The following is a 24,334-nucleotide window of genomic DNA, read 5'->3' as shown; positions in this document are numbered from 1 at the left end:
TGTATATTAAGAGAAGAAGAAGTAGAAGAAATAAAAGTAGATCCTTAAGTATACACAACAGCTTGCTATTCAGAACATACAAATACTTAAATTAGCCAAACAACACATGCAATTGTTGCGAATTCTGGCACCATGAGTGATATAAATAGCTCTCAGTTTGTTGTTCTTAGTGTTTTTATTGTTTCTGAATTTACTTCTACATACTTTTAATGTACGTCTACGGATGATATCCTGGTATCATGCTCATCACTAGTCTAAAGATTATTTTTAGAACCATGCTCATTAAACATAATTACATATCAAACCAGGGACAATGCTACATTTCTCGCATACTAATTCAGGTTTTTTTTCCGGAAGCGGACAGAAAGTGTATCATATAAGCTTAAATTTCATATCAATCGAGCTAAAATAAATCAATATAAACTAACTCTTTTCCTCTTTGATTTTGACGTAAAATGCATAGGACTCTGTGATAGGTAATTCTTAAATCCCTCCGGGACTTCTGATTTCTGGTTTGTTTCGTCGGGAATTTAACGGTGATTCCCTCGATGATCTGTTTTCTGTACAGAGTTGAATACATGCGCTTAAAAATGTTTTTTAAGGTTTGCATTTTATATCAACGTTCAAGAGCATTTTTGTGTTTTACATAACCTAATGGTGCGAGTGTGCCTGCTTTAATACGGCTCTGCACGTCACTGGAAGAAGAAGAACTTACCTTCTGATGTCTTTGCGGCCGTAAGGGATTCGCCTACAGCGGGAATAACTTTTATTTTCTTGTAGTTTATATATAATATCAACATCTGTCTTTAAGAAAATAGATGTTAAAAGAAAGAAGGGGAAACCCCAGAAATTTCACAGTGTTTGTGTGTGATATGCAGTCCACATATGGGATATAAAATAACTTAAAGGAAAAGGAAAGCCCGACAATCAGTTAATTTAATATAAAAGCCATCCTCAAGTCTTTCACAACGCTGAAATAATTTTTAAAATCGGACTGCTATTGAAAAAGATACGGCAGTTTGAAATTTAAGAAAATGGCTGATCATGGATGCAGCCATTTTAGTGTGTTTATGACGTCATTTACACACTGCTGAATTCTTTTTATAGCAAATATCCTTTTAAATAGATTATTTTCATGTTTCTTGAGTGTAAGATGTAAAACATGGTAATTTCCTTCATTTAAATACAGCTGGAAAAAGTAGAGAAAACCTCAATCAACCCTTTCCAGTGTGAATGTGAAGCTGAACCCTACACAGTTTTAGGCAAAACACCCTTTTTGGTGAATGAGAGTCCTTGTTCATACTGATTGCTTGAAATTCTTCTTTCTAGGAACATCAGAATATGGGAGTCCTCACCCTCACTCCCGTAGATGTCGCTTGTACGGATATCAACGGGACTGCGGATTTTATCATATTTACGCATGCGCAGAGTTTAGCGGGATTTCCAAAATAACAAAAAAGAAGCTTGTCCAATATTTTTCCCATGGCTTGTGTACTATAGACTTATATTTCAAGCTAGAAGTCATGTCCAAAAAGCAGAAAAATAAAAGTATAAAAGGTCTCTAAATTTTTAGTACTTTAAACTTTGGGAGTAGTATATTTGCTTCATGACATTAATCGTTTTTGTCGCCTGTTTTCGCGGCAGTGGGCTTAAAGTAGAGTATTTTCCTTGTTTCTGTGTAATTTTTTTGATATAATTCCACATCAACGCTACAAATAGATGCATGATTATACTTCAGTTCGATTACAATAATCTTCACCAAACTTGCTGACAATGTAATTGTTTATGGGCAGACTTCCAGAAAGTTGGAAAAAATGACTGGACATTCGGTGCGGTAATATTTAGAAATCCGCTACGACTAGATACCGGAAAGGGCCCTTTCCGCAAAAAGGGCTTAACATGATCGGAAAGGGCCTGCCATATGTTTATTATTGGAATTTATTTAATTATTTCTTCATATTTCATTATGACATAATAAAAGAAAATAAATTATGAAAAAAAGTTATATTTTTTTTATTTTTAAATGAATTATAGACAAAATACGAGTCATGGCATAAACCGCGCTGATCGGAAAGGACATAACATGATCGGAAAGGGCCTGTCACATGTTTATTATTTGAAATTATTTAAATATTTCTTCATATTTCATTTAACAAATGAAAAAGAAAATAAATTAAGAAAAAGATATTATCTATTTTCGATTTTTAAATGAATTATAGACAAAATACGGGTCTAGTGTTTCCTGCAGACTCTTAAAGGGGCATGGTGCTTCCATTGAAAAAGGGCACTTTTAACGTGCGGTTTGGCGTTGAAAGGGCACTCGTCGAAGAACGCTTGCCAGCGTCATTTTACAGGTGCCATTTTACACACTATTTTCACATTGCATTTGAGAAGCTTTCATATCTCAGATATGGGGTAGATATTTTGTATTATTCTTTAGGTTACCATGTTGTGAAAGAGCATTCCTTTCTTTTGCTTAAAGATAACATTGATGATTCATACTTTCAAACATTCTTATTCTGTTACCCTCATGAAGTGTTGGCTTGCATTTTCAGAGACAGATATCAGGCGATAATCAATAAGCAACAAGTTTTATTGAACAACTATCAATGCGCATCTTCATTTTTTCAATCATCACACATCATTTCACCACTGATTTACGTTAAGAGCATAGGCAGTTCGTCAAATCTACATGTAATCAATGACTTTGTACCTATATCGCTGATTAAACCCATTCTCTTCGTTGCCAGTAAGATTTAGACGACAAATCGACACGGAAAGTTATATTTTGCTAGAGTTTTGGGCATGCGAAAACGAAAGTAGAATGCGACGTAAAAAGTACATGCTGTGAAATTTACTAGACTAGATCGTCTGCCACTATTTTTATCACTCCCTCGTTGCTCGGAAGTTTCTGCGATACATACAATGACTTGACTATGAATCTGTTTTTCCATCTAATCATACAGTAGTCAGTAATATGAACATAAATGTGAATACCTATGGTTCATTGCGAGTAATAACTCAATATTTCGGCTTGCTTGACGCATGCGGCCTGCACTTTCAACTTACATTTCGGCCTTATAAAATCATTTTGACAAATTATTTACGGAAACAAAACTAGGGCCTTGCATTTTTAGTTTATTCATTTATAACTAGATCAGTTTTTATAACTCAATCGCTAAGTTATCGGTTATTTTCATGCCGATGTACGTTTTCCAATTTTCAAGATGGCGACGACTTCTGCATCGGCGCGTCATGAATGTGCTTCGTATTACAAATCAAGACATCGGTCGATTTTAATGAATTTGGTATCATTCTAAAGCTTAAACGTTTATCTTATTATTTTTATAAATGATATCCGTAAAGGAATAAAATAAATCTTGTAGATAAAATCGATATAAAATATTTTGAGTCTAGTCAATTTTCATGGGTTGGTCGGCGATCGGCAAACCTTCAATATTTTATTTTTAAAGGCCTAATTAGCGCATCGAAAATGTGCGATAATCAATCTACATTTTAAATGATTACAACCTTTTAAAATAATTATCGTTTAATTAACCGTTTAAATCATATCTTCCGTAAAAAGGCTACATGTTGCTTCACCGTCGACGTGCTAAAAACAAACAAATTTTCATCTACTGTTCCCAATTAAACTATCATAAAACAGTAATTGATTGCATAATCCTGTCAGTTCTTAATCAGGGTCATTCACGGTTGATGCACCCACGTGTCGACCTGTTGATCACAGCCGCTAATTGACGGTACAATACACGGAACATGGCCCGCGGACATTGGCTTTCCAGACTGGTTTTGAAAGGGCACTTGTCAAGATAAATATACAAGCTTCATAGAATAAAAGGGCACGTGGCGCAAACGGGCGGTTTGAAGGGCAGCTTGGCGGCACTTCAAACGGGGCATGGCGCTGCGCCATGTTAAAAAGGCCTGCAGGAAACACTAGGGTCATTGCATAAACCGCGCTGATCGGAAAGGGCCTGTCACATGTTTAATATTGAAAATTATTTAATTGTTTCTTCATATTTCATTTAACAAATAAAAAAGAAAATGAATTATGAATAAAAAAATAGCAATTTTCGATTTTTAAATGAATTATAGACAAAATACGAGTCATGGTATAAACCGCGCTGATCGGAAAGGACATAACATGATCGGAAAGGGCCTGTCACATATTTATTATTTGAAATTATTTAATTATTTCTTCATATTTCATTTAACAAATAAAACAGAAAATAAATTCAGAAAAAAAATCAGTATTCGATTTTTAAATGAATTATACACAAAACACGTGTCAGTGCATATATAGCGCTGATCGGAAAGGACAGTCCGTATGTTTTTTACTGGAACTAATTGAATCATTTCTTCATGTTTAATTTGATAAATTAAGAAGAAAATAAATTATGAAAAATCAGTTTTCAAAAGAATTATATTATGTTTAATATATAATTACAAAAACGTTTACTGCGTTCACTGTCAAAGCAGAATTAACATAATGTATGCGGCGTAACAAACGCGTGCCTCTGATTAGTCCTGGATTATCACACCTATTGATTATATCAATTAATCAGTATATTTGTAAGCACACACAAGTGACATGCGACAAATAATGTCTAACAATTTCTTTATACTGGACAGATAATCGCCTTGAATGAAGCATCATTTACTCAATGGCAGATTATTTTAACAACGAAAAGCCGTAAAAACATCCTTAACCTTCTTTAAATATTTTGATTGACACGTATAGCAATCAGTGTTTACTCAACTTGTTGATTGACAGGTGACACTTGAATAACCGGTCCGTTTGTTATAAACAATTATAAGGTACTTTAAACAGAACGATAAACAATAAATTTTTAAAAGTATATTTCAAGAATATTGGTTATAATTAAACTTTCAATTGATCTGTATCAATTACATTCATGTATCATGTTTAATTTTTCAAATTAAGAATAAAATAAATTATTAAAAAGTATTTCTTTCGATATTTGAAAACTGTTCATTCTTCAAAGTTTTTAGGATATATATGATATCAATTGTGACTGTTATTCATACAGTAATGTGGATGTCTAAAAGTAGATTATTAAAAGTCTCTTGTAATTCATTTATGAATGACAATGTACTTTAGTTTATATGTTTTAACTCCATGTATATTGTACATTGATGAGACTATAATGAATAAAATATATAATATCTGAATATCTATTTTCTTTCTTATGCCAAAAAGAAATAAGAAGAAATAATTCTATAATTTCTGATAATAAACATTTGACCGGCCCTTTCCGATCATGTTAAGCCCTTTCCGATCAGCGCGGTTTATATACTGACGCGTATTTTGTCTATAATTCATTTAAAAATCGAAAATTGATACATTTTTTTCGTAAGTTCTTTTCTTTTTGATTTGATAAATGAAATAAGAAGAAATAATTCTATAATTTCTGATAATAAACATTTGACCGGCCCTTTCCAATCATGTTAAGCCCTTTCCGATCAGCGCGGTTTATATACTGACGCGTATTTTGTCTATAATTCATTTAAAAATCGAAAATTGATACATTTTTTTCGTAAGTTCTTTTCTTTTTGATTTGTTAAATGAAATATGAAGAAATAATTAAATTATTTCCAATAATAAACATATGACATGTCCTTTCCGATCATGTTAGGCCCTTTCCGATCAGCGCGGTTTATGCCATGACTCGTAATTTGTCTATAAATTATGTAAAAATATAAAATTGAATTTTTTTTGGTCATAATTTATTTTCTTTTTTAATGCAAAAATGAAATAAGAAAAAATAATTCCTTAATTTCTAATAATAAACATATGGCAGGCCCTTTCCGAACATGTTAGGCCCTTTCCGATCAAATACCACGGAAAGGGCCTTTCCGGTATCTAGTCATGCCCTTAGAAATCTGCTGGACTGAAAATGAACTTGTAATGCAGCACCAAAAAAGCCTCAGTAAACTACTATTTAAACATGCTCGTTTTACAAGTTAGGCACGAATATTCACCATTTATATTAATATGAAATTAGGTGCTACCTAAAAGGCAGAGCTCCCATGAAAAATCACCAGTGCTCATTAAGAATTAAAGGAGTGGTGTTGGAATTATGGATTCTTTTTGAAAGTTTATGTTCTTTAGATCTATTAAAATTATTAATGATAATTCATGATTTCTGAATGCATGTTTTAGACTAGTCCAAATAATTGTACCCGAGAGTTGAATATCGTTATATTTTGTTGACTTGTCGATATCCGCCTCCGAGTACAAACCAGAAAAGGTAAAGAATGTGATAGCACTGTCCTCTTCTTTGTGTAAGTAACACCCAATGGAATCCGTTGGGCGGGAATTATGTTATAATAATGCAACGGATAAAAAAAAGAAATACATACATAGAAAGCCTGTATTTTTTCCTTTTCAATGATGTATATATTACCGAGATTTCTTGAGAAAAATTCAAGCTATGGCAGTTAAAAAAATGCCAAGGTTTAACACGAGTGTACTACATATTGGAAAATGGCCGATCACCGGTAAACACATTACTACACGAAGCGTTTTCATTGGTCACGCCTCCGACCGCCATTACATGAAGACGATTGAAACGTTAGAGGTTTAAATTTCTTACAACAGAAATTCTTGATAAATATGTCCTGTTCTTATGTTTTTTATTTACTATTTATGATTTAAAACAACAGGCAAGTTGTTAGGGCTAAAGAAAAATCGTGACTACTGATAAATCGTAATTTCAATAGACCACAGTTTCCACCACAGTTTTGATTGTTTCTGGTTGAGACCTCTAGGTAGACAACGTAAAATATCAAAATGTAAAATCGGTCTACCCGACGTCTCATTATTTAGACTAGTTTTAGACTGCATCAAGATTAATTCTCGACAGGTGAAAACTCCACAGATATTCTGTATATAATCAAAAGAAAGTTTGTTATAGATTAACATCTGCACCAAGATAAAGAAAAAAAAACGTATTTGAATAATTTCTGTTATTCTTATTAAAACGTAGATCTACTGCATCAACAATTTTACATAAATTATTATCATACTGGAAACCAGTCACAAAATGATAACTCCTTCAAACTGAAAGGCTTGAACTTTGAAAATTTCAAATCTAACAGAATCTCATTAGACCAACAGCCAAAGGAATTCTGTGACTTTGCGTGTGAATGTTTGACAATGAGGACTTAATGTAAAAAGTTAATGTTCCAATTCTAAAGTTAATAGAAATTAGAATTTACGTAATCCTGGAAATGACTATTGTAATTCTTTTAAATGTCATTATTGTCAAATTTTGGTTCTTTTTGGAAGGAAGAATGTGTCCAACTTTCAGTAAAAAATACTGCTATAACAGACGCTAGACTGGTGCCCGTGTTTACTCTCTACGTTCCATGTTTGGAGAGAATGATTCTCGAAATACAGTCGGGTACCAGGTTATAACAGACGCCTGGTATGAGAAAATTACAATCATTTACATGACTGTACAAAGCTTGTTTTAAACCCAAAAATGGTTAATCTTTTAGCACTATATAATAGGGATGGTAGTAAGAACCTTTTTGATGTTTGTTTATAATTCATCGCCAGTTGTTTTTTTGTTGTTTTATTTTAATTAAACTCTGGTCAGTGATTTTAAAGCTTAACGGATGCAATATATGCGAACGGGGAGAAGAGCATTATTTGCTTTTCACAGTTTAATGCCTGTATAGTTTGATCCTGAAGCTTTTCTTTTTTTTAGCTCACCTGTCACAAAGTGACAAGGTGAGCTTTTGTGATCGCGCAGCGTCCGTCGTCTGTCGTCCGTCCGTCAGTCCGTCCGTGCGTGCGTGCGTAAACTTTTGCTTGTGACCACTCTAGAGGTCACATTTTTCATGGGATCTTTATGAAAATTGGTCATAATGTTCCCCTTGATGATATCTAGGTCAAGTTCGAAACTGGGTCACGTGCGGTCAAAAACTAGGTCAGTAGGTCTAAAAATAGAAAAACCTTGTGACCTCTCTAGAGGCCATATATTTCACAAGATCTTCATGAAAATTGGTCAGAATGTTCACCTTGATGATATCTAGGTCAAGTTCGAAACTGGGTCACGTGGCGTCAAAAACTAGGTCAGTAGGTCAAATAATAGAAAAACCTTGTGACCTCTCTAGAGGCCATATTTTTCATGGGATCTGTATGAAAGTTGGTGTGAATGTTCATCTTGATGATATCTAGGTCAAGTTCGAAACTGGGTCACGTGCGGTCAAAAACTAGGTCAGTAGGTCTAAAAATAGAAAAACCTTGTGACCTCTCTAGAGGCCATACTTGTGAATGAATCTTCATAAAAATTGGTCAGAATGTTCTCCTTGATGATATCTAGGTCAACTTCGAAACTGGGTCACGTGCGGTCAAAAACTAGGTCAGTAGGTCTAAAAATAGAAAAACCTTGTGACCTCTCTAGAGGCCATATATTTCACGAGATCTTCATGAAAATTTGTCAGAATGTTCACCTTGATGATTTGTAGGTCAAGTTCGAAAGTGGGTCACGTGCCTTCAATAACTAGGTCAGTAGGTCAAATAATAGAAAAACGTTGTGACCTCTCTAGAGGCCATATTTTTCATGGGATCTGTATGAAAGTTGGTCTGAATGTTCATCTTGATGATATCTAGGTCAAGTTCGAAAGTGGGTCACGTGCCATCAAAAACTAGGTCAGTAGGTCAAATAATAGAAAAACCTTGTGACCTCTCTAGAGGCCATATTTTTCATGGGATCTGTATGAAAGTTGGTCTGAATGTTCATCTTGATGATATCTAGGTCAAGTTCGAAACAGGGTCATGTGCGGTCAAAAACTAGGTCAGTAGGTCTAAAAATAGAAAAACCTTGTGACCTCTCTAGAGGCCATACTTGTGAATGGATCTCCATAAAAATTGGTCAGAATGTTCATCTTGATGATATCTAGGTCAAGTTCGAAAGTGGGTCATGTGCCATCAAAAAGTAGGTCAAATAATGAAAAAACGTTGTGACCTCTCTAGAGGCCAAATTTTTCATGGGATCTGTATGAAAGTTGGTCTGAATATTTATCTTGATGATATATAGATCAAGTTTGAAACTGGGTCGACTGCGATCAAAAACTAGGTCAGTAGGTCTTAAAATAGAAAAACCTTGTGACCTCTCTAGAGGCCATACCCTTGAATGGATCTTCATGAAAATTGGTCAGAATGTTCACCTTGATGATATCTAGGCCAAGTTTGAAACTGGGTCACGTGCCTTAAAAAACTAGGTCAGTAGGTCAAATAATAAAAAAACCTTGTGACCTCTCTAGAGGCCATACTTTTCATGGGATCTGTATGAAAGTTGGTCTGAATGTTCATCTTCATGATATCTAGGTCAGGTTTGAAACTGGGTCAACTGCGGTCAAAAACTAGGTCAGTAGGTCTAAAATTAGAAAAATCTTTTGAGGTAAGTGTATTCCGGTGTATTCCGGTTTTTAGGTGGATTCCGGTTTAATGTGTGACCCTCTCTAGGCCATATTTTTCAATGGATCTTCATGAAAATTGATCTGAATGTTCACCTCGATGATATCTAGGTCAGTTTCGAAACTGGGTCACGTGCGGTCAAAAACTAGGCCAGTAGGTATAAAAATAGAAAAACCTTGTGACCTCTCTAGAGGCCATATTTTTCATGAGATCTTCATGAAAATTAGTGAGAATGTTCACCTTGATGATATCTAGGTAAAGTTCAAAACAGGGTCACGTACCTTCGAAAACTAGGTCAATAGGTCAAATAATAGAAAAACCTTGTGACCTCTCTAGAGACCATATTTTTCAATGGATCTTCATGAAAATTGGTCAGAATTTTTATCTTGATAATATCTAGGTCAAGTTCAAAACTGGGTCACATGAGCTCAAAAACTAGGTCACTATGTCAGATAATAGAAAAAACGACGTCATACTCAAAACTGGATCATGTGGGAAGAGGTGAGCGATTCAGGACCATCATGGTCCTCTTGTTTAAGTTATGTCTACTGACTACTACACAGGCACTACAGTGGAACCTGACATCAAAACTAAACACATGTTAAATTTCACATGAATGACTTTTGTTATACAATATTTTCAAAACTCATAATAATACAAAAAAAATGAAATGAAAAAATCAAAATAAAAATTAAAAAAAATCTGGTCCAGGTGAGGTTCGAACTCGCGACCTCCGGATTACAACGCGAACTCGCTAACCACTACACCATTGTGAAGTTATGACGTCATCAGGCAAACATAAGTATATATAATAAAGTTCAGTAATTGCAGCGTGACGAAAGTCGTTTCAGAATGAAAATATTGTATTTTATTTCTTTTTTCTTTGTAGAAAATGTATTTAGCACTTATTTCTTATTATCAAACGCTCATTTGCATTTTTATTCAATATTCAAAGCAGTAAGCGAGACGCTTTTGTCAACCGTAAACAGTAAGCGCCTACTGACGTCTTTACTGATTAATTACTATGTGCATAGTGTACTTGAAAAAATCCGAACAAGACTGATTCCAAAAAGTACCACGAATTTTCAACTTGGTAGTATACACAGTTAGATCTCTCTTTTTGTTTTCTTTTTCATACGTCTAACCGTAATGCGACGCTGTTGGCGCCGCTTTGCGGCACCGGTAGCTCTGCTATGATAGAACCTCTTCATTTTGTACTAATTTTTGTTTTCTGTACGTTCGGCAGGTGTGTTTTTTTTTTTTTTCAATAATTTGTGGATTCTGCACCGGTATTTTTTAATGATGCCATTTTGTCCGAGATGTTGCGGTTCTCAGGATGCTGGTCAGTTGGACTGCATCCAGGATAAAAAAATGGTGGACTGTGTCAACATTTTGCAGTCATGGCTGTCAGACCGACGACTTTCCAGAAGTCTGCATGGGCATAAAATCTGGGCCAAGTTTTTTAACCAACGAAATCGCCCCGGGCACTCATGGATTATGGCCCTTGAATTGCTCAATATCTGCTAATTTAGCCTTGTCTGCCCTCTTAGTCGAACACTTCATCCGAACTTCACCAACTTGGTGACAATGTTTATGGGCATAATATCTCAGCCAAATTCGATAACCACCCAAATCGCCCCAGGCACTGTTGGATTTAGTCAACTCGTGACGTAATTATCACTTAATTCATTTGAGTCTGGTATATTACGTCCAACTCAGCCGCGTCCGAACACAGGCGTAATCATTAGTGATTAAGATATGAACATAAATTAAAGCTTCACAGTATGAAAAACAAAAGAAATATTTTAATTTGCTGTAGGTAATACATTTATCGCTTGAACATGTTATTTGACATGTTCTGCATAAAACACTATAGAAAAACATCTATCAAATATAATGCATAAATGTACAGCATTTAGCACAGTGTGAAGTCGTACTCGATTTGTTCACCATTTTAGTTTATTCCAAGTGTTTGTGAAGGAACAAGCACATGAGAATATATATGAATAGATCTCTCCCAATATCTGTTTTGTTTTCAAATTTTGTAATTCAACTTTAGATCGTAGTAAATTTACAAATGATAAAAAACGTTAACTTTTTGCATGAAGGCACTTTACTCGCGAACCACTGCACCCAGGACCTTCAAACTTTACATGCTGATAGTACTTATTGAGTACACCACCCCTACTGACTTTGGGGTCACCAGGTCAAAGGTCAAGGTCACAGGGGCCAACGTTAACTTTTTGTATGAAGGCACTTTACTCGCAAACCACTGCATCCAGGACCTTCAGACTTTACTTGCTGATAGTACTCAGGGTTCTAGCCAGGATTTTCTGAAGACATGTTGCTGAAGGGTATTTTTGAAAAGTGCGTGGACAACAATGGGGTGGGTGCGGGAGGGGTACCCCCTCCTGCTGGGGGGTTATGGGGGGGGGCCACCCCCAGAAAATTTTGTATTACTACAACTCATTTTGGTGCATTCTGGTGCATTTCAGAGTGAAAAACACAGTGTTATTTTCAATGTTTAATAAGCATCATTTACATGCTCAATAAGAACAAATAGAGATAATGTGTCATAAAAAATTCTTCTAGAGTTTATTTGCTGAATGACAATGTAAACTTATCCAGTTATATAAGTTTCTGAAAATGTTCACTATTTATTTTACATAAAACAATACAATTTTAGCACTGCACATTAAAGTTCCAGTCTTCTATTCCTGTGGAATTTATTTGCTGAATGACAACGTAAACTTATCAATTTTTGTGGCGTTATCCCCCTTCTCCAAACTATTTAGAACATCCACTCCTAATGTCTTAGCTACATCAACTAAATGTTTGTGTTTGGTGGTGTGGGCTATTTCCTCCTTACACGGAAAGTAAAGCAGTGTCATAGATGCTGTCATTGCCTCACGGTTCACATGTTCTTCCCTCACAAAACAAGCCTCGATCCCACCACCTGTTTTTGCTTCCGCAACGTCAAATACCAATGCTTTCTTGTGCAAGTCTGAGTCCTTATGAAATACTAAAGATGATCGCCTTATTGGGGTACATGGAATGTCAACCCACACAGCTCTACCAGGAACACACTTCTTTGGCGCTTTACACATACTGAACACAACATACCTTGGCCTGAAGTAAAGAATTTAAAACAATTTTGTTATTTACATAGCCAAAGGGATCCGTCACTGCTATGATAAGAGATCTAAATGTTTTTTTAATGAATTTCAAGAACTTATATGTAAAAAAAAGACAAAACACATAAAACATACTGTAGCCTTGTGTGTAAAAGACATGACAACTTAATTTCTAGTTAGTCATCAACTCTTCCTCCCTATTTTCTAATGTCCAATATTTTTTCCCCAAAGAAATCAGATTTGAAATATAAAATGTGGTCTTCTTATAATTTGTTTAACAACTGATAGTTTGCACTTTTTTTGAATACGTTAACTGATCACTTGATACATATGATATGATACATTCAATAGACCGTTCAGTATTTTTGGGATAACTTAAAAATGATTTAAATTACCATTCTCTGAGACTGTCATTCAGGGAAACGCTTGTTTCCATTTTGGATCAATGCCTGATTTCCTTTGGCCATCCGGCATGGCTGAGTGGGATTCTGAATTTGTGACCGTTTTCCCAGGTGTACCTGGTCCAGGAAGAATGTCATTCACAGATTCGTCTCGCTTTTCACATCGCACTATCTCCTCTATTACCGAGTCACTAACATTGTTCTCCTTCCGGAGCTTCTTGAAATGGCTATTGCTTGAAATAGTTCATATTTAACAATGTCCTAATTTCTGATTTACGTTTATTTCCAGGCATCGTCAATAATTAAGTAATAGATCAACAATATTTCAAACTTTTCTCTACAAGTTCTATTTTGAAAGTGACGACAGAAACATCGATATTCCACCCGAGAAAACACAATTCATACAATGTCAAAAAAACATTAATATTACGCCGAGAATTGTTCAAAATCATTTTAACGTGTTGCATAATTTTTTACTTAGTACCTTCCATTGTCTTTCCTTGATTGCGAAAAACATTCAGACAATAATTGTTGAAAGTCATCTGTCATTATTTCTGATTACATAAAAAATCTTAAAACACTTTCATGTACACATCACAAGATACCGTCTGTCAAAGGATTTAAAGGCGGAGCTACGATAAATTTACGTCACAAGTTTCTACATAGGAAGCTGTCATTGGTTTATCGTGTTTCTTAACTGACATCGCTTTACCTGAACTATCGGGTGAGCACGTGGTAAACTTTCGAATACACTATCGGATTAATCTCGGTGTTTATTGGAATGCGTTTAAGACATGTCACTTTGGCAATTAAGGGATGACGGAGGAAATAAGGCTTGTCAAATATACAACTCAAAGCCTGAAGGCATGTCGCACGCGACAGGCGATAATAGCCTGGCTAGAACCCTGGTACTTATTGAGTACAATACCCCTACTGACTTTGGGGTCACCAGGTCAAAGGTCAAGGTCACAGGGGCCAACGTTAACTTTTTGCATGAAGGCACTTTACTCGCGAACCACTGCACCCAGGATCTTCAAACTTCACATGCTGATAGTACTTATTGAGTACAACACCCCTACTGACTTTGGTTTCACCAGGTCAAGGTCACAGGGGCAAACGTTAACTTTTTGCATGAAGGCACTTTACTCGCGAACCACTTCACCCAGGACCTTCAAACTTTACGTGCTGATAGTACTTTATGAGTACACCAACCCTACAGATTTTGGGGTCACCAGGTCAAAGGTCAAGGTCACAGGGGCCAACGTTAACTTTTTGCATAAAGGCACTTTACTCTCGAACTACTGCATCCAGGACCTTCAAACTTCACATGCTGATAGTACTTATTGAGTACACCACCCCTACTGTCTTTGGGGCCACCAGGTCAAAGGTCAAGGTGCTGCGGGGCATTTGTCACCATTAGTGACATCTCTTGTTTTTTTTTTTACTTGCTCAATGCTGAGAACCTAACTGTGATGTTTTACAGCTGTTCAGAAACATAAGCTTTAAATGTCTTTCTTTTTCAGGTCTTGATCCAACACAAAGAATCGGGGGTCAGTTAAAGCAAAATAAGGTGATTTCATTTTCATAGATTTTAGCTTTACTGTACAAAGTTATGTTAAGCTTACACACTTTAGTGGGTAGAGCTCTTGTGATCACTCACATGTCAGTCATCATGGCCATTGTTGGTCCATTAACATTTTCTTCAAATGACATTTATCCATTAGCAAGTCAATATTTTAAATGTTAAAAATAGCAGAACTACACTTGTATTGTCTTAACATAGAAATACTGCTATCGAAAGGCCATTGTCTTAGCTTCATTTTGATACAATTTTATTGTTTTATCACCAAAACTGACCAAGATATGACTGATTATCATCTATATGGTTTGCACACTGGCCTTCCAATCCTGAGGTCGGGGTTCGATCCCCGGCAGCTACTCCGGAATTTTCAGAAACGCTTTTCAGTGTTTCCCACCCAGCTAGAGGTGTACTGGTCAGGAACCCAGGCAATCCTTGCGTGTATCAGTGCTATACACTGGGCACGTTAAAGAACCAGGTTGTCTATTCGCAACGAGCTAGGCTAAGTTAGCCGGACAAGCCTGTATCTGATTTCTGATCTCCCTGTGGGGGCTTTGTCTCACTCTGTCCCTCTGGTCAGATCGCTCTGTGTCTGTACTAGTAGAGGATGATTTCGCGCCCTGTGTGGCTGCAGTTGCTGTAAAGCGCCTTTGAACGTGTTTATCATGAAAAGGGCGCTATATAAATCTGGTATAATAATAATAATAATATGGTTGTCCTTTCCAAAAAAGAACAGTTACCATGGGAACAGTGAAATCAATATATAGTTCAAAAGAGGTTTTTAATGCACTGGTATTTTTTAATCATTAATGATGCCATTTTGTCCGAGATGTTGCGGTTCTCGGGATACGATAAATGCCGGTCAGTCGGACCGCATCCAGGATGAAAAACGATGGACTGCGTCGACATTTTGCGGTCATGTCCGTCAGTCCAACGACTTTCCAGAAGTCTGCATGGGCATAATATGGCCAAGTTAGATAACCAGCCAAATCGCCCCAGGCACTCGTGGATTATGGCCCTTGAATTACTCAAAATCTGCTGATTTAGGCTTGTCTGCCCTCTTAGTCAAACACTTTTCATCCAAACTTCACCAGCTTGGTGACGATGTTTGTGGGCATATTAAATATCTCAGCCAAGTTTGATAACCACCCAAATCGTCCCAGGCACTGTTGGATTTAGTCAACTCGTGGCGTAATTATCACTTAATTTTGCGGGAAATCACATCAGTATATTTAAATTAGAGGGACATTGTGTGATATGAAAACAATATTTTGTCATAAAATTTACTATGTTACACTCGAAAAGGAAACAACTGAAGGACAAATTGTCTTGTTATGTCTCCCACCACACAGTGGTGTGGGAGACATATTGATTTACTCCAGTCTGTGTGTGTGTGTCACAAAGCTTGTCCGCACTCTAAGTCAAACATTTCTCATCCGATTTTCATTAAACTTGAACAAAATGTGCTTGACCATAAGACCTTGGCCAAGTTCGATTACTAGCCAAATTGGTCCAGACATCTTGGAGTTATGGCCCTTGAATTACCAAAAATTGGTCTTTTTACTCTTGTCCGCTCTCTAATTCGAATATTTCTCTTCCAATCTTCACCAAACTTAAACAAAATGTGTTTGACCATGAGACCTCCGCCAGGTTCGATAACTAGCCAAAATTCGGTCCAGGCATTTTGGAGTTACGGCCCTTGAATTATCGAAAAATTGGCCTTTTTTACTCATGTCCGCACTCTTAATCAAACATTTCTCATCCGATCTTCACCAAACTTGAACAAAATGTGTTTGACCATGAGACGTCGGCCAAGTTCGATAACTAGCCAAATCGGTCCAGGCATTTTGGAGTTATGGCCCTTGAATTATCGAAAAATTGGCCTTTTTACTCATGTCCGCACTCTTAATCAAACATTTCTCATCCGATCTTCACCAAACTTGAACAAAATGTGTTTGACCATGAGACCTCGGCCAAATTCGATAACTAGCCAAATCGGTCCAGGCATTTTGGAGTTACGGCCCTTGAATTATTGAAAAATCGGCCTTTTTACTCTTGTCTGCACTCTAAGTCGAACATTTCTCATCCGATCTTCACCAAACTTGAACAAAATGTGTTTGGCCATAAGACCTTACCCAAGTTTGATAACTAGCCAAATCTGCCCAGGCATTTTTGATTTATGGCCCTTGAATTACTGATTGGATCCACTCATCCAGACCATCTAATTGGATCCACTCGTCTAAAACATCGAGAGAAACTAACATTTTTCATAGGGGCAGTTGTGGGAGACATGCGCTTTTCTCAAAAGCATCTCTAGTATTTTAATTGGTATGGTTTACATAATTGTGTAGATCGACTAAGAGTTTGGTTTGAATAATTGGATGAGAATTTTTGTCATTAATCATGTTAATTTGGTGTGGGGGGGGGGGGGGGGAACATACATTTTGGAGAGAGGAATGGGGCTGAATTTTGGCCCCTCAAAAGCCCTGTTGAAAATAGGTCTGACAGTCTGCAGCTAGGACAATTTTATTTGAGGAACTCTTTTAATGTGCAGTAATGTGATTTTTCCATAGAAGTTCATTGTAAAAATTGACCGGACTAGTAATATATGACTAATATATTAAAATCAATCAAAAACGTAGACCTGTCTATTTTATTGACTGTAATGATTTTTTGTTCTTTAAGTAAGGTCACTTTATAAACAAATATGTCATTGTTAGACTTGCCAGTGTTAATTATTTTGTACGTTTTTTTTTTCAGACTGTAAAAGCATCTGGAGAGATGGAAGCTGTCCGTGTAACTAGATCGTCACCTATGAGTGCCTCAAACACTCCATCAAGCTTGTATGAATTTATTGGGGAATCTCCTCTTGGTGACAGTAATAAAAACTCTGGTAAAAAACAAAGTCAGTCCAAAGCTGATGGGAAGGTTACAAAGAAAAAGGTGGAAAAGGCAAAGACAGTAAAGATAAAACCTGCATCAGAGGACAAAAATAAGAAAAAGGCAGGAAATACGAAAACATCAGTAGCCCCCTCAAAGACGAGTGTTACAAAATGTACACCAAAAGGACGAGTGTCAAAGGCAGTCATACCACTAGAAAATATACATGATGAGAATGAAACAAAGAAAGGCAATAAAAGACTCAGGGCATTAAAACCAATACCACCACCAAATTTAGATGATATCTCACCAATAGCTTGTGAAAGAAAGTCGACGCCATCTCGAAAAAGAGCCAGTGATTCTAAAAAGGGAATCAATGAAACTGCTAAAAACAGGAAACTAAGGTCATCTAAAGGTGGTGAAATTCAGTTAACTGCGAGTGTTTCCTATATGGAATCTGAGGAGGGAAATTCAGCTGATGATAGTGCAATTTTTGTATCACCGAGACAAACCATGCCGAGATTTAATGCTGCTAAAACATCAACACCAGCAAACGTTTCAGCTAAAAGCAAGAAAATGCCTGTGAAAAATATGTCTAGACTTGCTTCTAAAGATACGTCAACACCTAATGAGTCTAAACCAAAAAGAGGTTTCACAGGCATAAAAGGTAACATTTCCAAGCTATCACCAGTTCAGCGCCTGGATACCCCAACATCAGACTACGGATCTATGGAGGTAATCCAAACGCCCAGCCCAACACCTCCTGTTAAAGCAAGCAGAAAGAAAAGAGGAAATTCTCCAGCATTTACTCTAGAAGATGAGGATTCAGGTACTGGTAATTGTGAGAAAAGAAAGTTTTCTTTAAGTCCAAATTGAATAGGTTAGAATTCCCTGTGCAGTGTGGGGGCCTCCGTGGCCAAGTGTTTAAGGTCACTGACTTTGAATCACTTTCCCCTCATTGATGTGGTTTGAGCTTGCTGTCTTTGATCTTTTCGTATCACCTGGGGTCTAACATCAGCCCCACAGCTGTCAAACTGAATAGGTAGATTGCTTAAAGTCAGTAGACAAATCCTATCGTGTTGCCTATCAGTAGGTCAAATAGTTTTTGATCAATAACATTTTAGTAAATATGGTGGTCAAACTTTTAAAATAGGATGAATGCCTATATTAGTAGGTTGATGGCACATTTTGTTTTGGTGTAATCAGGTTAAGGTCAAGGTCACATTGACCAAGAATGAAAATGGTTTCCAATCAAAGAGAGAATTATTTGGTCTTTGAATGTCAAGCTTCAGGGATAGTTACTTGTGGCTGGTACAAATGTAGATGATTTGTATAAATGGTTAAGGGATCACCATGTCAGAGGTCTACTTTACACATGTCACAGTGACCTTGAAGCTACAATGTATTAATGTTTTCTTATCATAGCTAGAGAATGCTTGGGGCTGTGGCTATCAAATTTCATAGCATGATTTCTGTGCTCAGTAGCTGACTCCTAATTCTGTTGTTTTATGGGTCAGGAGGTGGGAGGTCAAGGTCACAGTGAGTTAACAAACAGGACTTCTGTACATGATAAATCATGTGATGAGATAGGATGTTTGACTTTCTTATACTATTGTGCATAATGGTAAAATCAGTAATAAATGAGTACATAGATTCAGTACTGAATTTACTTCACATGTTGAATAAAATAATGCTGCGTTCCAAATGGTTAAACATAATAAATTTTTATTTTTGGATTTTATCTCATTCTGTGAGCTAAGTACCGGTACTGAAGTTATACTGAAATTAATACATGTAGCGTAAAGTTGCAGTTTTTTCATGACAATTTGACAAAACATAATGTGAGCTGAAATTATTTCTTCCTACATCTGGTTTTTTTTTTGTGGATTTTAAGCTTGTAAGACTATTTTAACCAGTTGCTCTCTTTTTTTTTACTAACATGTGAGTGTAGCTTATACATAGCTAATAGTTTTTCAGGATTCAGTTTTTGTGAAAATGTAAAGTATTGTCAAATATGCAATGTATCGATACTAATATATATAAATAATTAGTTAACAGACATATAAGCTTGAATTTTGTTTAAAAATATTGCTTAGCTGCAGATTTGTAAAGGTATGTGTTTTGCTTTCAGGAGAAAATTTTAACCTCAATAAGTCAGTTGACAGATCATACAAAAAGTCCAAGAGGAAGTATGAAACTGGAAGATTCTCTGTAAGTTATTCCTTACACAGTTGTTAATTTTGGTCCACAATTTTAAACATCAGTGATTTATTGAACATATAGGCAAAATGCAGTAGAGTAAATATTATTCCCATGCCTACCCACTTACCATAGAACAGCAATAAAATAAATACCTGTGGATAAAATTATGAGTATATTTGTACTGCTTTTAAATACGAAGGATAGGCAATTTGATTTCCGATAAACTGTCAAACTTAATAGGATGATTGTCTTGGTCGGTAGGTAAATAATCAGTGATAGCTGTGTCAAAGGTCAAGGTCACATTGATACTGAGTCTGAAAAGGGATTAAGATTAATAACTGGAGACTGCTTGGGCCTAAGAACTTTGATACTTCATAATCTTAGTATGATTTCGTATGGTCAGCAGATCTTTATAGATTATTAGATTTTTATTGAGAAATACGTACATTTGTGCACGAGTTTCACAGTGAAGATAACTTTTGGAGTGCAGTATTATTCCTGGTGCAAGTCTGATATTTTTTTATTACATACATGTACACATCTACATTTATAACTAATACATAAATTATATAAATTTGTTTGTTAGCTTGAATGCAACCGAAAATGTTGTCCATAATAACCTTTTAAATGCAAAAACACACATTAAACTGGTCACAAACAGACATTGGATATGAATTCTGTACATCAATATGGAAAAATATTGAATTCTGTACATCAATATGGAAAAATATTGACATTTGAGGTTACATGACTGAGTTTAAAAATGAGTTCGCAATAATATTTATAATGTCCTCTTTTCAAAGAAGAATGGGTATTTTATAAGTTTGTTTCCTCATTGTCAGTGGGTCAATGCCACTAGGTCAAAATTAAAGGAAAGACTGAAAACGATGCATCCAATTACCTCAGGTCATTGTATGAAGGGCCTGCCTGTTCATAAATAGCATATCAGTGACACATGACTCGAACACCAAATGTCAAGTTGTACATATTAAAATTTTGTAAACAGGTTAATTTAATCCGTTTTCATGCTGTATAAAGTTCTTGGGCATCAGAGGCTTGTCTTAACTTTCCTAGATGAACTAATAACTAAAGCAGACCTTGAGCAGTTAAGTAAGAAAAGTCTTTTTATCTAGACATTATGTTTCTTGTTTACAACTTGTCATTCTATACCATGTCTACTGTACTTATACTCATGTATTTCAGACATCAAAGCTTGATGAATGGGCAGATAAAGTGAACTCTGAACTTGAAGACATTGAGAACTTTGAACTTAGTGTCGAAGGATAAAATTGAAAATTGACGAGAGATAATTAATCTCGGAACAGACCTGTGGATGATTTATTAGTATGTTTATAAGTAGAATACTGTGAATCAAGGATTTTGAAAATCTAGTAAATGATCCATGCCACTTTAGTGAAAGTGAAGGGTTAAGTTAACCCATTTAAAGATCTTATCCTGAGATTTACATGTATATGTGTATAGAGAAAAAATGATAGAACAATGGTGTTGGAAATCATGAAGGATTTTGAAAACAGGAAATTGCAAAGAAATTTGTATCAAAATTTCTTTGTTATATCAAAATATAGAGTGAGTTTTGACACTGTTGCTAAGATTTATCCATAAGTATGGGAATACATATTTTGTGTTGTGTGTATGTTAAGTGGGAATATGTAATATGTTGTATTTGTAAATTGCAGTCATTTAACAAATAGTTTTACATAGATCTTTGCAGAGCTCACAGAAAGTGAACAAGTTTGTATTTATTTGAATAGTCCAGCTGGTTTGTTGTTGTAAAATTGTATGTTTTATGGATGAGTATGTAAAATAAGCTGTGTATATAGCAGACATATACCTGCTTATTTGTCAGATAAAATATTTTATGTTCAGACCAGACACTGGTAAAACTGTAAATTTGTAACTTTTATTGTTAGCTCGACTATTCGAAGAATAGTCTAGCTATTCTACTCACCCTGGCGTCGGCGTCACACCTTGGTTAAGTTTTTGCATGCAAGTACATACAGCTATCATTTAAAGGCATATAGCTTTGAAACTTATTTTTTCTTTTTCTAGGTCAATTACCAACCTCTCTGGGTCAAGTCCCATAACTCTGACATGTATTTTGAGCAAATTATGCCCCCTTTTGGACTTAGAAAATTTTGGTTAAAGTTTTACATGCAAGTTACCATCTCCAAAACTAATGCAGATATTGAATTGAAACTTCACATGTGTCTTCGAGGTTATAAAACTAGTTGATAGCACCAAGTCCCATAACTCTGACCTTCAATTTGGCCAAATTATGCCCCCTTTTGGACTTAGAATATTTTGGTTAAAGTTTTGCGTGCTAGTACATACAGCTATTACTAAAAGGCATATAGATTTGAAACTTATTTTTTCTCTTTCTAGATCAATTACCTACCTCACTGGGTCAAGTCCCATAACTCTGACATGTATTTTGGCCGAATTATGCCCCCTTTTGGACTTAGAAAATTCTGGTTAAAGTTTTGCGTGAAAGTACATACAGCTATTACTAAAAGGCATATAGATTTGAAACTTATTTTTTCTTTTTCTAGATAAATTACCTACCTCACTGGGTCAAGTCCCATAACTCTGACATGTATTTTGGGCAAATTATGCCCCCTTTTGGACTTAGAAAGTTCTGGTTAAAGTTTTACATGCAAGTTACTATCCCCAAAACTAATGCAGATATTGAATTGAAACTTAACATGTTTCTTCGGGGTTATAAAACTAGTTGATAGCATCAAGTCCCATAACTGATATGTATTTTGGTCTATTATGCCCCCTTTTGGACTTAGAAAATCCTGGTTAAAGTTTTGCGTGCAAGTACATACAGCTATTACCAAAAGGCATATAGCTTTGAAACTTATTTATTCTTTTTCTAGGTCAATTACCAACCTCACTGGGTCAAATTCCATAACTCTAACATGTATTTTGAGCAAATTATGCCCCCTTTTGGACTTAGAAAATTCTGGTTAAAGTTTTACATGCAAGTTACTATCCCCAAAACTAATGCAGATATTGAATTGAAACTTAACATGTTTCTTCGGGGTTATAAAACTAGTTGATAGCATCAAGTCCCATAACTCTGATATGTATTTTGGTCTATTATGTCCCCTTTCGAACTTAAAACTCTTTTGATATTTAACATTTTGGGTAATAATTTCCTGCTTCTGTGACAATATTTCGAATAGTCGAGCTTGGCTGTCTTACGGACAGCTCTTGTTTAAATTTGAAGGTAATTTCCAGTATTTAAAAATGAAAGACTTTGAAGTCATAACATTTTTTATGCAAAACAAGTTTTAGTTACTTTTTAGATAAAAAGTATTATTTTATTATCCATCTTCATTTTTTCACGAATAATAACAAGGCGTGTTATTTTATTATGTCACAACTTCTTATCTTATCCTTTCCTATCTTCTTAACTTTACTCTACAATTGTTTCTATACTGAACACTCTAGATTTATGAAATGCAGGCCATTGATTTAGTTGATACTCCTCTTATCTGTCTGATGTAAGACCTGACAAGTCTTTGTTTGGGTAAAATCCATCCCTATCAAGCTCACTCTGTCTGCTAATAATTTTTAGTTCTGTAGTGATTTGAAAATCTTGACAGTGTTTGATAGTTAAAAATTAACTCGTAATAAACTTGGTATATGATCACTCATTATCTGATATGTATCTTTATTCTATTTGCTAAAACTAGCTAATCTAGTTTCTTACTGCTGTAAAATTACATTTTTGAAAAATACCTAACAGCCTACCTACTAATTTTGGGTATGTTTCCCTAAACAAAGATTTTTCAGGCCCATTCATAGAGATATGTCCCTTTAAAATAGTGTAAGAATTAGTTGATTCAGTTCTTATATGTATATATTATACTGCCTAAAGTCTGGTTGTGCTTTTAAAATTGTTCAATTGATAAAACATTATTTTCTACGGAACAGCAGGTTTCTACTTAAATCAGTTGAAAGTTTAACATAGTGTTTGTTGACCTTGAAAAACACCCATAAAAACTAACTTAAAATGGTAATGAAAAATCTCGTACATGTTAATTACATTTTTTTAAGACACTTGTGAAAATTGAAATTCGTGCAAAGAGCGTCTGACTTAGGAATTTTTGAAAGAATGCGCTTTTCTCTTGTGCCTTATAAGTGTTCACATATCTTTCCGAATCGCAACGTCTTGCATGGGCAGTAGGATAGATTCCCGATTGAGGCAGTGCCTTATTTCATATTAATTGATTTTGCTTCTAACTGAACTGACAGGGAGTTTGATTTCCCTGTTATTGAGAATGTAGCAGCATAGTACATGTATATATGAGAAAAGCAATTGAAATTCATTTATTTACGTTTTTTTAGACAACATATTTTGGGTTATAGATAACTGTTTTAATGAATTATATGTATCAGTATAGCTAGTTTATTATTTGATGAATTTATTCTATTAAAGCAAGGTAAAAAGTGTCTTATATTTAATATAGTTATTTTTACACCTACAGATACAAAGTTTATGGGCGAGTATTTTAGAGTCACACCTTTCTGAAGGCTTATATCCAAAAGTTTTGATGGATATATACAAGTCCTGTAGTGGTTGATCATGCAATCAATACTTGAGAAAAAGTTTGTTGAGCGAACTGCTTCCTTAATTTTC

At 35.4% G+C, this 24,334-nt stretch overlaps 1 protein-coding gene across 1 annotated transcript; it reads left to right on the top strand.

Moving 5' to 3' along the window:
- The first annotated feature begins 1,440 nt into the window (after positions 1 to 1,440).
- Positions 1,441 to 24,147, top strand: LOC128557089 (uncharacterized). Its single transcript, XM_053543732.1, has 5 exons — positions 1,441 to 1,557; positions 14,528 to 14,574; positions 17,344 to 18,292; positions 19,595 to 19,674; positions 20,869 to 24,147. The coding sequence occupies exons 1-5, from the start codon at positions 1,524 to 1,526 to the stop codon at positions 20,950 to 20,952; spliced, it is 1,194 nt and encodes a 397-aa protein (XP_053399707.1). The 5' UTR covers positions 1,441 to 1,523; the 3' UTR covers positions 20,953 to 24,147.
- Positions 24,148 to 24,334: the final 187 nt, after the last annotated feature.

Source organism: Mercenaria mercenaria, chromosome 1 (genome assembly GCF_021730395.1).
Source record: "Mercenaria mercenaria strain notata chromosome 1, MADL_Memer_1, whole genome shotgun sequence".
Taxonomy (NCBI): domain Eukaryota; kingdom Metazoa; phylum Mollusca; class Bivalvia; order Venerida; family Veneridae; genus Mercenaria; species Mercenaria mercenaria.
Note: the sequence above shows the minus strand (reverse complement) of the source record. Positions and strands in the feature narration are given on the sequence as shown.

Coding starts and splice junctions, on each gene's coding strand:
- LOC128557089 (XM_053543732.1), top strand. CDS start 1,524: ATGTCCAAAAAGCAGAAAAATAAAAGTATAAAAG. Junction 18,293..19,594: donor TCTAGAAGATGAGGATTCAG/GTACTGGTAATT, acceptor TTTTGCTTTCAG/GAGAAAATTTTAACCTCAAT. Junction 19,675..20,868: donor ATGAAACTGGAAGATTCTCT/GTAAGTTATTCC, acceptor CATGTATTTCAG/ACATCAAAGCTTGATGAATG.